The sequence below is a fragment of the Myxocyprinus asiaticus genome, chromosome 28 (genome assembly GCF_019703515.2).
Source record: "Myxocyprinus asiaticus isolate MX2 ecotype Aquarium Trade chromosome 28, UBuf_Myxa_2, whole genome shotgun sequence".
Lineage (NCBI taxonomy): Eukaryota > Metazoa > Chordata > Actinopteri > Cypriniformes > Catostomidae > Myxocyprinus > Myxocyprinus asiaticus.
This window is the reverse complement of record NC_059371.1, coordinates 23,764,765-23,782,987: the sequence shown is the minus strand read 5'-3', so window position 1 is coordinate 23,782,987 and position 18,223 is coordinate 23,764,765. Positions and strand designations below refer to the sequence as shown.

General features: G+C 40.2%; 1 protein-coding gene across 3 annotated transcripts; it reads left to right on the top strand.

Annotated features, from left to right (window-relative positions):
* The first annotated feature begins 118 nt into the window (after positions 1–118).
* On the top strand, positions 119–18,039 carry LOC127419529 (telomere zinc finger-associated protein-like). Of its 3 annotated transcripts, none has more exons than XM_051660999.1 (12): positions 119–266; positions 7,702–8,451; positions 11,987–12,297; positions 12,519–12,630; positions 13,163–13,255; positions 13,365–13,451; positions 13,744–13,898; positions 14,191–14,327; positions 15,154–15,189; positions 15,325–15,489; positions 16,052–16,140; positions 16,219–18,039. In XM_051660999.1, exons 2-12 carry the CDS (start codon positions 7,702–7,704, stop codon positions 16,627–16,629), a joined length of 2,346 nt encoding a protein of 781 aa, XP_051516959.1. In that variant the 5' UTR covers positions 119–266; the 3' UTR covers positions 16,630–18,039. The 3 variants fall into 3 exon arrangements, with proteins under 3 accessions (XP_051516959.1, XP_051516958.1, XP_051516961.1); XM_051660998.1 differs by having other exon boundaries at positions 11,984–12,297; XM_051661001.1 differs by lacking the exon at positions 15,154–15,189 and having other exon boundaries at positions 11,984–12,297.
* Positions 18,040–18,223: the final 184 nt, after the last annotated feature.

Below are 18,223 nucleotides of genomic sequence, written 5' to 3'. Positions count from 1 at the left end.
TAAAACATTCAATCGGTTCATATTTGGAAAAACATCTCACCCAGCGCAATACATTACTTGGCCAGCTACCGCAGAGTCCCAATAGTATGATAAGTCGTCACTTCCTGTTAATGTTTCAACATGGCTTCTTGTTGTTTTGCTCAATATAAGCATTCAATGGAGCAAAATATATCAATTAGTCATTAAAAAAATAGCATTTATACATATATGAGTAGTTTTAGTATATGAAAATAAATATGAGAGCATTGATTTAATATCTGTGAAAGGTGAGTCATACGCGGTTAATTGTGCTGCACGTAGTTTAGGGAGCGTCATTAAAATGTGGACATTGTGGTTAACGTTTAGGTAAGGTTAACGCTGTGTTCGTTAATCAATCAATAGTCAATACAGTTTAATAGCATAATGCACGGAAATATTTATGACCACGAATAGATGAAAATGTGCAGAATTTTGTGTTCTGGTTTCATATAATGAACTACGCAAAATTGGCACAATTCTGCAATAGCACCTAATGCTTCCTCTTAAATGACTGTTTTAAGTGTATTAATTGCAATGTTTTAGGGTTATCAAGAATTTCCTTTAGCTGTATGATCTCTACAAATATTATAGCTTCGTGAATACAGCAGAAAATACTTGATATAAATTATTGGATGCACTAGCTAGACCATCAGCAATAATTAATGATACTAACCTATGCGATTAATTATACTAATTTATTCTAATTCTAATTTAGTCTTTGTCTGTATTTTTTATTAGTATTATCTGCAGACCATTTTGTAATTTTGTATTATGTGTATTGTGCTGTGTTTTACATGGTTTTATTAGAGGAATGTTCCGGTTTTGTGTCAAAGTCTGTTCCCCCTATGTTTCCCCGATTAGTGTTCCCCATAGCGCCGTTAAACATTAAACATGGGGGAACAGACATTGACAAAGGGGAAACATAGGGGGAACAGACTTTGTCAAAGGGGAAACATAGGGGTAACAGACTTCGACAAAGGGGAAACATAAGGGTAACAGACTTCGACAAAGGGGAAACATGGGTGAACAGATTTCGACAAAGGGGAAAATTGGGGGAACAGACTTCGACAAAGGGGAAACGGGGGAAACAGACTTCGATAAAGGGGAAACATATCAACAAATGGGAAACATAGGGGGAACAGACTTCGCAAAGGGGATACATAGGGGGAACAGACTTCGACAAAGGGGAAACATATCAACAAATGGGAAACATAGGGGGAACAGACTTCGGCAAAGGGGAAAATAGGGGGAACAGACTTCGACAAAGGGGAAAATAGGGGGAACAGACTTCGACAAAGGGGAAACGGGGGGAAACAGACTTAGAAACAGGGGAAAAAGACTTAGACAAAGGGGAAACAGACTTCGACAAAGGGGAAACATAGGGGAAAGAGACTTCGACAAAGGGGAAACAAAGGAGTTACAGACTTCAACAAAGGGAAAACATAGGGGTAACAGACTTTGACAAAGGGGAAACAGGGGGAACAGACTTCGACAAAGTGGAAACAAAGGGGGAACAGACTTTGACAAAGGGGAAACATGGGGTAACAGACTTCAACAAAGGGGAATCATAGGGGGAACAGACTTCGAAAAAGCGGAAACATAGGGGTAACAGACTTTGACAAAGGGGAAACATAAGGGTTACAGACTTCGACAAAGGGGAAACAGGCTTCGACAAAGGGGAAACATGGGGAAACAGACTTCGACAAAGGGGAAACATAGGGGTAACAGACTTTGACAAAGGGGAAACAGGGGGAACAGACTTCGACAAAGTGGAAACAAAGGGGGAACAGACTTTGACAAAGGGGAAACATGGGGTAACAGACTTCAACAAAGGGGAATCATAGGGGGAACAGACTTCGAAAAAGCGGAAACATAGGGGTAACAGACTTTGACAAAGGGGAAACATAAGGGTAACAGACTTCGACAAAGGGGAAACATGGGTGAACAGATTTCGACAAAGGGGAAAATTGGGGGAACAGACTTCGACAAAGGGGAAACGGGGGAAACAGACTTCGATAAAGGGGAAACATATCAACAAATGGGAAACATAGGGGGAACAGACTTCGCAAAGGGGATACATAGGGGGAACAGACTTCGACAAAGGGGAAACATATCAACAAATGGGAAACATAGGGGGAACAGACTTCGACAAAGGGGAAAATAGGGGGAACAGACTTCGACAAAGGGGAAAATAGGGGGAACAGACTTCGACAAAGGGGAAACGGGGGGAAACAGACTTAGAAACAGGGGAAAAAGACTTAGACAAAGGGGAAACAGACTTCGACAAAGGGGAAACATAGGGGAAAGAGACTTCGACAAAGGGGAAACAAAGGAGTTACAGACTTCAACAAAGGGAAAACATAGGGGAAACAGACTTCCACAAAGGAGAAACAAAGGGGTTACAGACTTCGACAAAGGGGAAACAGGCTTCGACAAAGGGGAAACATGGGGAAACAGACTTCGACAAAGGGGAAACATAGGGGTAACAGACTTTGACAAAGGGGAAACAGGGGGAACAGACTTCGACAAAGTGGAAACAAAGGGGGAACAGACTTTGACAAAGGGGAAACATGGGGTAACAGACTTCAACAAAGGGGAATCATAGGGGGAACAGACTTCGAAAAAGCGGAAACATAGGGGTAACAGACTTTGACAAGGGGAAACATGGGGAACAGACTTCGACAAAGGGGAAACATAGGGGGAACAGATTTCGAAAAAGGGGAAACATGGGGGAACAGACTTCGACAAAGGGGAAATGGGGGGAAACAGACTTAGACAAAGGGGAAACTTAGGGGAAAAAGACTTAGACAAAGGGGACACAGACTTCGACAAAGGGGAAACATAGGGGAAAGAGACTTCGACAAAGGGGAAACATAGGGGGAACAGACTTTGACAAAGAGGAAACAAAGGGGGAACAGACTTTGACAAAGGGGAAACATGGGGTAACAGACTTTGATAAAGGGGAAACAGACTTCGATAAAGGGGACACATAGGGGAAACAGACTTCGACAAAGCAGAAACAAAGGGGGAACAGACTTCAACAAAGGGAAAACATAGGGGAAACAGACTTCCACAAAGGAGAAACAAAGGGGTTACAGACTTCGACAAAGGGGAAACAGGCTTCGACAAAGGGGAAACATAGGGGAAACAGACTTCGACAAAGGGGAAACATAGGGGTAATAGACTTCGACAAAGGGGAAACATGGGTGAACAGATTTCGACAAAGGGGAAAATTGGGGGAACAGACTTCAACAAAGGGGAAACGGGGGAAACATACTTCGATAAAGGGGAAACATAGGGGTAACAGACTTTGATAAAGGGGAAACATGGGGGAACAGACTTCGACAAAGGGGATACATAGGGGGAACAGACTTCGACAAAGGGGAAACAGATATCGACAAATGGGAAACATAGGGGGAACAGACTTAGACAAAGGGGAAACGGGGGAACAGACTTTGACAAAGGGGAAACATGGGGTAACAGACTTAGACAAAGGGGAATCATAGGGGGAACAGACTTCGACAAAGCGGAAACATAGGGGTAACAGACTTTGACAAGGGGAAACTTGGGGAACAGACTTCGACAAAGGGGAAACATAGGGGGAACAGACTTCGACAAAGGGGAGACAGACTTCGACAAAGGGGAAACATAGGGGGAACAGACTTTGACAAAGAGGAAACAAAGGGGGAACAGACTTTGACAAAGGGGAAACATGGGGTAACAGACTTTGATAAAGGGGAAACAGACTTCGACAAAGGGGACACATAGGGGAAACAGACTTCGACAAAGCAGAAACAAAGGGGGAACAGACTTCAACAAAGGGAAAACATAGGGGAAACAGACTTCGACAAAGGGGAAACATAGGGGTAACAGACTTCGACAAAGGGGAAACAGACTTTGACAAAGGGGAAACATGGGGAAACAGACTTCGACAAAGGGGAAACATAGGGGTAACAGACTTTGACAAAGGGGAAACAGGGGGAACAGACTTCGACAAAGTGGAAACAAAGGGGGAACAGACTTTGACAAAGGGGAAACATAGGGGTAACAGACTTCAACAAAGGGGAAACATAGGGGGAACAGACTTCGACAAAGTGGAAACAAAGGGGGAACAGACTTCAACAAAGGGGAAACATAGGGGGAACAGACTTCGACAAAGTGGAAACATAAGGGGAACAGACTTCGACACTAACCTAAGGAGAAACTTAGGGGTTACAGACTTCAACACAACCCCTATATTTCCCCTGTTAGTGTTCCCCTTATTGACATTAAACATTAAACATAGGGGGTAACAGACTTCGACACTAACCTAAGAGGAAACATAGGGGGAACAGACTTCGACAAATGGGAAACATGGGGGAACCAACTTCGACAAAGGGGAAAAATAGGGGGAACAGACTTCAACAAAGGGGAAACATAGGGGGAACAGGCTTCGACAAAGTGGAAACTTGGGGGAACAGACTTTGACACAACTTCCTATATTTCCCCTTTTAGTGTTCCCCTTATTGCCGTTAAACATTAAACATAGGGGGTAACAGACTTCGACAAAGGGTAAACATAGGGGAAACAGACTTCGACGGGAAACAGACTTCGACAAAGGGGAAACATGGGGGAACAAACTTCGACAAAGGGGAAACAGACTTCGACAAAGGAGAAACATGGGGAAACAGACTTCGACAATGTGGAAACAAAAGGGGAACAGACTTCAACAAAGGGAAAACATAGGGGTAACAGACTTTGACAAAGTGGAAACATAGGGGGAACAGACTTCAACAAAGTGGAAACATAGGGGGACAGACTTCGACACTAACCTAAGGAGAAACATAGGGGTAACAGACTTCAACAAAGGGGAAACATATGGGGAACAGACTTCGACACAACCCCCTATATTTCCCCGTTAGTGTTCCCCTTATTGCCATTAAACATTAAACATAGGGGGTAACAGACTTCGACACCAACCTAAGAGGAAACATAGGGGGAACAGACTTCGACAAATGGGAAACATGGGGGAACCGACTTTGACAAAGGGGAAACAGACTTCGACAAAGGGGAAACATGGGGGAACAGACTTCGACAAAGTGGAAACAGGGGGAACAGACTTCGACACAACCCCCTATGTTTCCCGTTAGCGTTCCCTGTATTGCCGTTAAACATTAAACAAACGGGAAACACACTTCGACAAAGTGGAAACATGGGGGAATAGACTTCGACAAAGGGGAAACAGACTTTGACAAAGGGGAAACATAGGGGGAACAGACTTCGACAAAAGGGGAAAATGGGGGAACAGACTTCGACAATGGGGAAACATAGGGGAAACATACTTTGACAAAGGGGAAACATAGGGGGAACAGACTTCGACAAAGGGGAAACATAGGGGTAACAGACTTAGACAAAGGGGAAACAGATTTTGACAAAGGGGAAACATAGGGTGAACAGACTTTGACAAAGGGGAAACATAGGTGTAACAGATTTAGACAAAGGGGAAACAGACTTTGACAAAGGGGAAACATGGGGAAACAGACTTTGACAAGGGGAAACATAGGGGGAACAGACTTCGACAAAGGGGAAACAGACTTCGAGAAAGGGGAAACATGGGGTAAGAGACTTCGACAAAGGGGAAACAGACGTAGACAAAGGGGAAACATAGGGGAAACAGACTTCGACAAAGCGGAATCAAAGGGGGAACAGACTTCGACAAAGGGGAATCATGGGGTAACAGACTTCGTCATGGGGAAACATAGGGGTAACAGACATCGAAAAAGGGGAAACAGGGGGAATAGACTTTGACACAACGCCCTATGTTTCCCGTTAGTGTTCCCCATATTGCCGTTAAACATTAAACATAGGGGATTACAGACTTCAACACTAACCTAAGGGGAAATATAGGGGGAACAGACTTTGACAAAGGGGAAACATATGGGGAACAGACTTCGACAAAGGGGAAACAAAGGGGGAACAGACTTTGACAAAGGGGAAGCAGACTTCGACAAAGGGGAAACATAGGGGAACAGACTTCAACAAAGGGGAAACATAGGGGTAATAGACTTAGACAAAGGGGAAACAGACTTTGACAAAGGGGAAACATAGGGGGAACAGACTTTGACAAAGGGGAAACATAGGGGTAACAGACTTAGACAAAGGGGAAACAGACTTTGATAAAGGGGAAACATGGGGAAACAGACTTCGTCAAAGGGGAAACATAGAGTTAACAGACTTCAACAAAGGGGGAACAGACTTCGACAAGGGGAAACAGGGGGAACAGACTTCGACAAAGGGAAAACATAGGGGGAACAGACTTTGACAAAGGTGAAACATAGGGGTAACAGACTTCGACAAAGGGGAAACAGACTTCGACAAAGGGGAAACATAGGGAGAACAGACTATGACAAAGTGGAAACGGGGAACAGACTTCGAGAAAGGGGAAACAGGGTTAACAGACTTCAACAAAGGGGAAACAGACTTTGACAAAGGGGAAACATAGGGGGAACATACTTTGACAAAGGGGAAACATAGGGGTAACAGACTTAGATAAATGGGAAACAGACTTTGACAAAGGGGAAACATAGGGGGAAAAGACTTTGACAAAGGGGAAACATAGGGGTAACAGACTTAGACAAAGGGGAAACTGACTTTGACAAAGGGGAAACATGGGGAAACAGACTTCATCAGAGAGTAAACATAGAGTTAACAGACTTCAACAAAGGGGGAACAGACTTCGACAAAGGGGAAACATAGGGGTAACAGACTTTGACAAAGGGAAACATAGGGGGAACAGACTTCGACAAAGGGCAAACATAGGGGGAACAGACTTCGACAAAGGGGAAACAGACTTAGACAAAGGGGAAACATAGGGGGAATAGACTTCAACAAAGGAGTAACATAGGGGGAACAGACATCGACAGCGGCGTTAAAAATTAAACATAGGGGAAACAGACTGTTCCCCCATGTTTAATGGCACTAAGGGGAACACTAATTGTGGAAACAGTGGGAACAAACTTCGACACAACACCGGGTTCAATACAAGTTAAGCTCAGTCGACAGAATTTGTTACAGTAAGGTGCTAACAATGTAAAGTAAAAGTAAATGGGGCTAGTCCATAAACATTAAAATGCACACTGTTTCAAAGGTATAGCGACAAGGCGTAATTATTATACATGTTACAATGATTTTAGTGTTATATAATTGCTTACTAATCTTATCTGTGTTCAGTTACATCCAATATTACAACTTTGTTTTCATGGCGACATCACACAGATAAACATGTTTATCCCAGTAATTGATTTTATCACACTAAAATCATGTAGAACAGAGATTTTTTTCATACTAAAATCATGTTAACATTTTGATATTAAAATCTTATGTCTATACCTTTGAAACATTGTATATTTTAATGTTTATGTACTGGCCCCATTCACTTTCATTATGTGATTTTTATTGTTTGGTTTTTATTAACCAGGAGCGAGTAAAACTTATATTCTCTGGCAATCAACATTGTGCCGCATATGCTTTTAACTGATCTTAACTTGAACTGAACTAGGAACATTCCTTTAGTATTAATGCCTTAATAGTGCCCTTTATTTATAAAATTATTTGAAGGAGATCGACAATGTTTTGTGTATTTGTGCTAATTTCTTAATTTTCAAATCATTTTTAAGATTTGATTGATGTCTCCTTTTGGTCTAGATGGAAATACCTGCCCAAGAGATTTCTCATGCTCAGAGGGTGCTGTTTTTGCTCAACCAACAGAGGGGTCTTGGCCAGTTCTGTGATGCCATGCTGAACACTGCGAGTGGGCAGGTGCACCTTGCCCATCGCAACGTTCTCGCCTGCTTCAGCCAGCTGTTCCAGGATCCCAGTTTAGACACACCATGTGTACAGATTACCCTCCCATCAGAATGCCCTGATGATGGACTTGAGCTGCTGCTTAATTTGTTTTACACTGGTGAACTCCACTTAGATGATAGTAATTTAGAAAAGGTTCAGAATGCAGCTATTGGGCTATCAGTGCCGGATTCCTTGATACCATGCCAATGTTTGCCAAGTGTGGAGGCTTTACAGTCTCCTGACTTGAGTGGAGATTCTAAAGACAAACCACTCTTTCCTCTGACACCTGCAGACTCTCTGCCTGGTCAGACCATGAAAGGAAAGACTAGATCTTGTCTGAGAACAAAATATAAATCAGATGCATGCAGGTCAGCTGTAGTGGTCTCAGCTAGTGATGATGACCACCCTGCCTCAAAGTCTACTACCACCACACGTTCTGGGAGGAGAGTAAAAGGGCCCAGTAGACTTGTTGGGGAGAGCCCCATGTCCACTCTCATGAGACAAGGAGCAACAAGGAGAAAAGCATCATCTATGGAGTACAAAGAAGAGGAAATTGCTGCCACTGAGGAAGGAGATCAGCTCATTCATCATGACTTGAGTGAGACTGAGGTACTCAATATTCAACCATATTCACCCAAAAGTCATTTAAGTTTAATTTTATATGCCCAATATAGTCTATTTTTATGGTGCTTTTTATTATATAATTGTTTTTTATTTATGATTAATTTATTAATTGTGTGTTGTATAAATATACTGTATATATATATACACCGATCAGCCACAACATTAAAACCACCTGCCTAATATTGTGTAGGTCCCCTTTGTGCCACCAAAACAGCGCCAACCCGCATCTCAGAATAGTATTCTCACCACAATTGTACAGAGCAGTTATCTGAGTTACCGTAGACTTTATCAGTTCGAACCAGTCTGGCCATTCTCTGTTGACCTCTCTCTTCAACAAGGCATTTGCATCCGCAGAACTAACCCTCACTGGATGTTTTTTGTTTTTGGCACCATTCAGAGTAAATTCTAGAGACAGTTGTGCGTGAAAATCCTAGGAGATAAGCAGTTACAGAAATACTCAAACCAGCCCATCTGGCACCAACAGTCATCCATGCAATTTATCTAATCAGCCAATCGTGTGGCAGCAGTGCAGTGCAAAAAATCATTCAGATATGGGTCAGGAGCTTCAGTTAATGTTCACATCAACCATCACAATGGGGAAAAAATGTGATCTCAGTGATTGGGACTGTGGCATGATTGTTGGTGCCAGATGGGCTGGTTTGAGTATTTCTGTAACTGCTGATCTCCTGGGATTTTCACGCACAACAGTCTCTAGAATTTACTCCAAATGGTGCCAAAAACAAAAAACATCCAGTGAGCGGCAGTTCTCTGGACAGAAATGCCTTGTTGATGAGAGAGGTCAACAGAGAATGGCCAGACTGGTTCGAATTGACAAAGTCTACAGTAACTCAGATAACCGCTCTGTACAACTGTGGTGAGAAGAATAGTATCTCAGAATGCTATTCTGAGGGTACGTTTACACGACAACGATGTACTAAAAACGGAAAAGTTTTTCCTTTGCGTTTTTGAAAAGTTTCGCGTACAGACGACAACGTTGTCAAAACGATCCCCGTTCACACGGATCCACAAAAACGACTAAAAAGGCTGTATTATGCATGCCAGGCCAGTAGTTGCCGATGTCACTTTGTAAAGAAACACTACATGCCTGCGCACATAAGCATTCTTCCACAGAGCGGTGAATACAAACAAAGAAGATGGCGATCGCTGGTCATAGTAGTGATGCAGTAAATCTACACTTTGCTGGAGAAGCATCAATAAACTCAGAATCTTGAGCAGCACAAACACAGTCCTGTAGTCCGCCATTGTAATTTTGAATATCTTGTGCATTGTTTTGAAGTACTCGCGTGCATGACATCATTGTTTTCACAAATTCACGTTTTTGTATGTTTACATGGAGACGATAACGGCATTGTTTTCAAAAGCTTGCACTTTGAAACCCGTTTTCAAAAGTTTGCGTTTTCAGGCCCCAAAACACTGTTGTCGTGTAAACGAACAGCCAAAACAGATAAAAAGTTTTCTGTTTTTAGTTGAAAACGTTGTAGTGTAAACGGCCCCTGAGATGTGGCTTGGCGCTGTTTTGGCGGCACGAGGGGGATCTACACAATATTAGGCAGGTGGTTTTAATGTTGAGGCTGATCGGTGTGTGTATATATATATATATATATCTATATTATTTATTAAACATTTGTCAGCAAAAAAAGCACAAAGTGTTTCACAAAACATAAAATCAAAAATGAACACACAGTAAAACATATTCACATCACATAGTAATAAATGCAACACACACAGTAAAACACAGCACATTTATATAATAAAAGCCAGTCTATACAAATTAGTTTTTAAATGAGACTCAAAACCAGACACAGATTCAGCAGACCTAATATCCCAGGGCAGGCTATTCCATAATCGTGGTGCCTTCACTGCAAAAGCTCTATCACTGTTAGTTTTGCATCTGGATCTTGGAACAGACAGTAGTTCATGACAGGATCCAAGAAGTCTAACTGTTTCATAAGGTCTTAAAAGTTCTGCTGAATATTCTGGCGCCAACCCATGTAATGCCTTATATGTAATTAATAAAATCTTAAAATCAACCCTAAAATGTACTGTATAGGTAGCCAATGCAAAGAAGCTAAAACTGGTGTGATATGATTAAAAGACCTTGTTCGTGTCAAAAGTCTAGCTGTAGCATTTTGCACTGATTGTAGCTGTGTTAAAGTGTGATGATTTAAAACTGAAAACAGTGCATTACAATAATCTAGGCATGACGAAATAAAAGCATGTATAAGCTTCTCTGTATCCTTGAAATTCAAGACATGTCTAACCTTTGATATGTTTCTTAACTTATAAAAACAAGATTGAACTAACTTCCGGATATGATATTCAAATTTTATAGTATCAAAGTAGACCCCCAACAAATTTTTCACCACCTGTTGATTGTTTGGGACCACCTGTTTCAGTGTTAACTCAATCTGACTTTTTTTTTTAATCATGACCGATACCTCCATTTTGTTAGTATTTAACTGAAGAAAATTACATGCCATCCAATTTTTTTTACCTTCTATACATGCTTGAAGAACATTTAAATAAGTCAGATCATTGGGATTCAACAATAATTGCTGGTCATCTGTATAGCAATGAAAATTTATGTTGTATTTTCGAATCACAGAACCAAGCGCTAACATATATAGTGAAAACAATATTGGCCATAAAAGGAATCCTTGTGGAAAACCACAATTCACTTTTGAAGAGGAGCACATCTCACCTCCGACACTACAAATTTCCTTTTCGTCAAGTAAGAAACAAACCAGTCTAAAACCACCCCAGATATTCCCATCCATCTCTTCAATGTATCAATTAAAACTGAATTATCAACTGTATTAAACACTGCAGTTAAATCAAGCAACACTTAAATGGAGCACTCTCCAGCGTCCTCCTTAACACAAATTTATATATATATATATATATATATATATATATATATATATATATATATATATATAGATAGATAGATAGATAGATAGATAGATAGATTTATGTATATGTATATGTATGAATATTTGCCCTCTGCATTTAAAAAAAAAAAATATATATATATACAGTTAGTCATTCTTTTAAGTTAAATACTTCATTTTAGCCAGTTCATTAACATTAACAAGCAAAGGAGAAGAAAAAAAGATGAATAACCAGGTTTACATTAGAATATTAAGACCTATATCAGATGTTACAAATAAAATTTTTTTGAAATTCTTGATGAGGGCATTTTTTGCCCCAACATTTTAAATTATGGGGGCATTTTTGCCAAAGCCCCCTTAATTTCTGACCCTAATATATATAATCATCGATGTATAGATCTGAAAATGTAATGCATCGGTTACAGAATTTGATAACTGATAATTACTATAATTATATCCAGTGTATTATGCAATAATTTCTTAAGATACAATAGAATCAAATCATTTTCAAAGCAAAAGTTTACACCCTATCTACTATTGCATCAAAACATTTAAAATTATATTATCTGTGATCTGTGCTAGATGGACTTTTATTCCTCTTTGAGCAGGTAGATGGATCTGTTTTGAATCAAAATGATAATGATGATCAAGATGATGTCGACAACGACTACGATGATGATGAAAATGATGGAGGTGATTGTATGGACATTCTCATTAAAGGCTCTGATGAAGAGTACGTGCCTCATGATTCACCTTGCTCGACCTCAAAGGGTCCACAGGGAAAGTGCAAACAGCAAGGAAAAAACACCAATAAAGAGAACGGGGAAGGAACATCAAAAGACACCAAGAAAGGCTCGGTCCAATGCCCTACATGCCACAAAACATTCCTCAGCAAGTACTACCTGAAAGTACACAACAGGTGCATTCCTCTTTGTTATGCAGAGCAGGGATGGACAGGGCCTTTCATTATATGTAAACTTTAGACTGTGCATTTCTCTGAAGAATTAATGTTATCTTGCCCCTTGAATGTCAAGAGGCTGGTGTTTTTCTATAATGGTAATTTTTAAAATAACGTTAACCCTATACTCTGTCTTAATGGGTTCTGTTTGCTCATCTTTCTCTGCCTGTTCTGCTTGCAAGGAGACACACAGGAGAGAAGCCCTTTGAATGTGCTAAATGCGGGAAGTGTTACTACAGGAGGGAAAACCTCCTTGAGCATGAAGCAAGGAACTGCCTTAGCAGAACAGAGGTGGTAAGTTTTATGAAAGGGAACAGTTTGCATGGAATGTAACCAAATATTTCAGCCAGTCAGCCAGTTTGGACAAACCTACTATTCTTTAATCTTACTATTTTCCACATTTTAGAATAATAGTAAAGTCATCAAAACTTTAAAATAATACAGCATAATGGAAGTAAGGTAATGCACACTCTGGGAATGCTTACACACTTCATGACATCCATTTTTGAAGCATTTTTGAACATTATTGAAGGAGAATGTATTTGTTTTGTAAAGAAATTTGTACATAGGTACAAATTATTATTGCCTTCTAAACTAATTTCAAGCACGTAAGCCTAAACCTTTTGATCAAAAGGTTTTTAAGATATTAAGAAACATAAAATCAGCCAAGTGTGTCTAAACTTTATTGTAAACTGGTATTGTGCATTCAATTGAAATAACCATGTTGGATTTTTGGTGGTTACTGTTGTATCAATATATAGTAACACTCTTTTAGTAATACTTACTTGAAAAAACTTTTTAGTGCAGATATTTCTGTTTGTGCCAGGTTTTTTCATGTTCCAAATGTCCCATGACCTTTAAGAAGCGACATGAGCTGCGTCTCCACACAGTCACACACACAGGAGAGATGCCCAATAAGGTACGTCTCCCATTGTGGAGGTTAGATATGATCTTTAGTCAACTAAATTTTCCCTCATTGGCCTGGCTGTAACTGGACATTGTGCCAATGTAATTTTGTCCCATATTAGTGCACGTCATGTCCAGAACAGTTCATGCAGAAGAAGGACCTCAGGATCCACATGATTAAAGTTCACGGAGCTCCTAAACCACATGCGGTAAGTTACTCATAGCTCTCATTCCATCTAGAGAGACTTTGTCTGCAATACCATAATACCCTGGTGTAAACTAGAATAATCTTATTGAAATCCCATTTAGTCTTGTCATACATCTCGTGATGCACTCGGACACATCATTAGTGATGTAACCTGGGGTCATTGGGTGTTTGGGTCTTTCAGCATCCCTGACACACTCAACCAGGCCATTATGAAACTGTAATATCCTGTTGAAATGAAACAAATATTTAGGGTATTACTGATAAAATGTTAAATAACAATATATCTCGTCTAGTGTTCGTTGTGTCCCAAGTGTTTCCTGTCCCGTACTGAGTTGCGGCTGCACGAGGCTGCCAAACATCGTGGTGAAAAGCTGTTTGTTTGTGAGGAATGTGGGCATCGGGCCTCCAGCCGCAACGGCCTGCAAATGCACATCAAAGCCATTCACAGGTAGCCATGTATGATATTACTAATTATGACAAATAAAGTATTAAAGAACTGAAACATTATTTATTGTGTAAACTGATTGTCCTGACTGCTATTCAAATGCAAAATTGCTAGCAAATTCTGGAATTAAGGGTGCATGTGGTGAGACAATAAACAACGTGAACAAAACAGGGCAGGAAACATTTCATGATGTTTATATTTCATATGTATTCAGTTTAGTATGGTTTTGTTTCTACTGATTGGATTAGTGCTGAGCAGTACGGAACAAAATGCATTTTTGCTGTATTCTCTTTAGAAATGAGCGTCCCTTTGTGTGCGAGTTCTGCAACCATGCTTTTACTCAGAAAGCCAATCTCAACATGCACCTTCGAACACATACTGGAGAGAAGCCTTTCCAGTGCCACCTTTGTGGCAAGACATTTCGCACACAAGGTAACTCTCCAATAGCCTTCCCTTATTCTCAAAGTGATTTAACACACCTTGACTGCAGACAGTTAGCTGAATCTATGCAATTCCTCCTTAAAGGGATAGTTCACCCCCAAAAAATACAAAATAAATAAAATCTCATCATTTTCTCACCCTCATGCCATCACAGATGTGTATGACTCTTTCTTATGCAGAACACAAAGATTTTTTGAAGAATATCTCAGCTCTGTAGGTCCTCACAATGCAAGTAAACAGGGTAAAAATCTTTAAAGCTAAAAAAGCACATAAAGACAGCATAAAAGTAATCCATATGACTCCAGCAGTTAAATCCATGTTAAATCCATGTTGTTTCTCCCATTTTTCTCCCCAATTTGGAATGCCCAATTCCCAGTGTGCTCTAAGTCCTCATGGTGGCATAGTGACTCGTCTCAATCCGGGTGGCGGAGGACGAATCTCAGTTGCCTCCGTGTCTGAGACCGTCAACCTGCGCATCTTATCACGTGGCTTGTTGAGCGCATTACCGCGGAGACATAGCGCGTGTGGAGGCTTCACGCTATTCTCTGCAGCATCCACGCACAACTCACCATGCGCCCCACCGAGAATGAACCACATTATAGCGACCACGAGGAGGTTACCCCATGTGACTCTACCATCCCTAGCAACCAGGCCAATTTGGTTGCTTAGGAGACCTGACTGGAGTCACTCAGCACACCTTCTCGCACACGGATTCGAACTCGCAACTCCAGGGGTGGTGGTCAGTGTTTTTACTCGCTGAGCTAACCAGGCCCCCCGCTGAGATATTCTTCTAAAAATCTTTGTTTGTGTTCAGCAGAAGAAAGAGAGCATACACATCTGGGATGGCATGAGGGTGAGTAAATGATGAGAAAGGTTTTTTTGGGGTGAACTATTCCTTTAATGTGAGTGTACCATATATAGCAATACATTTATTTACTGTGTATTATTTGCGCATTATTAACCAAAGATTTTCTGTTTGTGTGAGCAGCCAGTCTGGATAAGCACCACCGCACACACACAGGAGAGCGGCCATATAGTTGTGAGTTCTGTGAGCAGCGCTTTACTGAGAAAGGCCCTCTCTTACGCCACATAGCCAGCAAACACCAAGAAGGCCGCCCACACTTATGTCACATCTGCAACAAAACCTTTAAAGGTGAGAATCTAAACAATTGCACTTATGAGGGATGGGAAATTATTTATATGATTCTAACACTCTGATAATTTACATTAAATCTACTTAATGAATCTCTTGTTTGCATTTTGTTCTGACAAACATTATAAGGGATAATTCATATAAAAACAGAAATTCTGTCATCATTTATTCACCCTTATGTTGGTTCAAACCTTTATGACTTTCTTATGTGGAGCACAAAGGAGATGTTAAGTAGAATGACAACCTGAGTCACCATTCACTTTCATTGAATGAAAAAAAGACGCAAGAAAAGTGAATGTTGTCTGAGACTAACACACTGCCTAACATCTCCCTTTTGTGTTCCAAAGAAAATCATATGGGTTTGAAACAACATGAAGATGAGTATATGATGACATTATTTTGCTTTATTGATGTATAATAAGAATATATGGACAAAAAGATTAACAGCAATCAGTACCTTAAAAATTATCAATAGGTACTGTACATTTGCAATTGTATTAGACCTGTTAAACCATTATAATTTGGAATCTTTGAGTTCTAATATCCCATGATGTCCCATCAGCCATCGAGCAGCTCCGTGTTCATGTACGACGGCACAAGGGCATGAGAAAATTTGAGTGTACTGATTGTGGATACAAGTTCACCAGACAGGTACATGTCAAAAAATCAACCATTTTCATACCTAGCTCCTTGCTGCCTTAGAACTCATTGTTCTTTTTCTATTGTCAGGCACATTTACGGCGGCACTCCCAGATCCACAACCGCGTGCAGAACTACAACCCCAGGCAGAGACGACTGCGCAACCTGATTGTGGAGGATGAGAATGCAGCTGCCTCATCTAGTTCATCCAGCCAGACAGAGGCTCAGGCAGGGGCACAGGACATTGTTGCGGTTGTGGTGGAGCAGGTGGTCTCAGCCCCTGCCGGAGCAGCAGGAGGAGACCAGACAACATATTCAATGATGGATGGGCCAGTGAATGGTAAGCAGACAGGGTTAGATGTGAAGGAGAGGACTGATGGTGGAGTTGAGCAGGCTGGGTTCACTGTAGCAGATATGATGGACCAGAAGCTGCTATACCCCATCCATCAATCAAGTGTGGTGGTGGAGCTGCCCAGCTCTGGAGCTGATGAGAAGATCTAACTTGGAGAGACTTACTAAATCCAAATGCTACATTATTACAAACATGTTCACAGAGGGTCCATGTTGGAGTATGACGTTTGAGAGTTTGAAAATCAGTGTGACAAGTCAGTGATTGTGAATACATTTTTGGAGATTTTGGAGATTATCTGTTGGAACTGCACAAAACAAATAACAGACAAAAAGAAAAAACAGTCCACTTCTCAGGACATGCTCCTTGTGGTACTTAATGACGATGTTTGGATGAATAGACAAGAAAAGTAAAGCTTTTTATTCTACAGTATAAGGAATCAAACTAATGGATTCTGCTTTTCTTCTTTGTACCAGCTAGTTTGATGAGCTCCACTGGTTTTATAAGCAAAAGGATATTTGACATAACTGCACATAAAAGAATATCATGCATAATATAATTGAAGACTAATGTAAAACAAGGTAACACTTTACAATAAGGTTCCATTCATTAACGTTAGTTAGTGCATTAAGTATCATGAACAAACAATGGACAATACACAGTATTGTAACACCGTCTACAGTATTAATCTTTGTAAATGTTAGTTAATAAAAATACAATTGTTCATTGTTAGTTTATGTTAGTTCATAGTACATTAATGTTAACAAATATAAATGAAATTAACTAACCACGATTAACAAATGCTGTATTGTAAACTGTTAGTTCATGTTAACTAATGTTGTTAACTAATTTTAACAAATGGAACCTTATTGTAAAGTGTTACACAAAACACAAAAAAAATCTAATAAATAAATAACATATTCTTAATATTTAATATGGAAGTGGCAAAATGTAAAAACACAAAATCCAAACCTGTCCATTTTTTTTAATTATTATTATTTGATATCAGATGTCTGTTCTGTGCACATAAGCTTTAAAGGAATAGTTCGCCCAAAATAAAAATTCGGTCATCAGAAGGTTTGGAATATCGGGCACGAGTCATATGGACTACTTTATATTGTTGTTTTTTTAAGCTTAACAACCCATGGCCAGTCTGCTTGAGATGAGCAGCTTGTACATTTCCTTTAGTGTTCCAAAAAAGAAAGGAAATCATACAAGTTTCTAACAACATGATAGTGGGAGTAAATAATGACAGAATTTTAAAATTTTCCTTAACTATTTCTTTCACTGCTTAATCTTTCAATTGTATCTTCATTATGGAGTCAAGCTTGTAGATGTACTAGATCTTCCACTAAATATTCATTGCAGTCAAGCTTGAGCCTTTTTCCATGACCTTACATGACACAGTATCTTCCACTAATTTATTTAAAAGGGTAGGATTAGGATATACTCATTTCAACTTGATGGAAAATTAGCCTACCCCAATTCTATTAATGGTTGTGCAGAATATATCTTTTTGTCTTGTAATCTTATCATATACACCGATCAGCCACAACATTAAAACCACCTGCCTAATATTGTGTAGGTCCCCCTCGTGCTGCCAAAACAGCACCAACCCACATCTCAGAATAGCATTCTCACCACAGTTGTACAGATTGGTTATCGGAGTTACCATAGACTTTGTCAGTTCGAACCAGTCTGGCCGTTCTCTGTTGAATCTCATCATCAAGGCATTTCCATCCACAG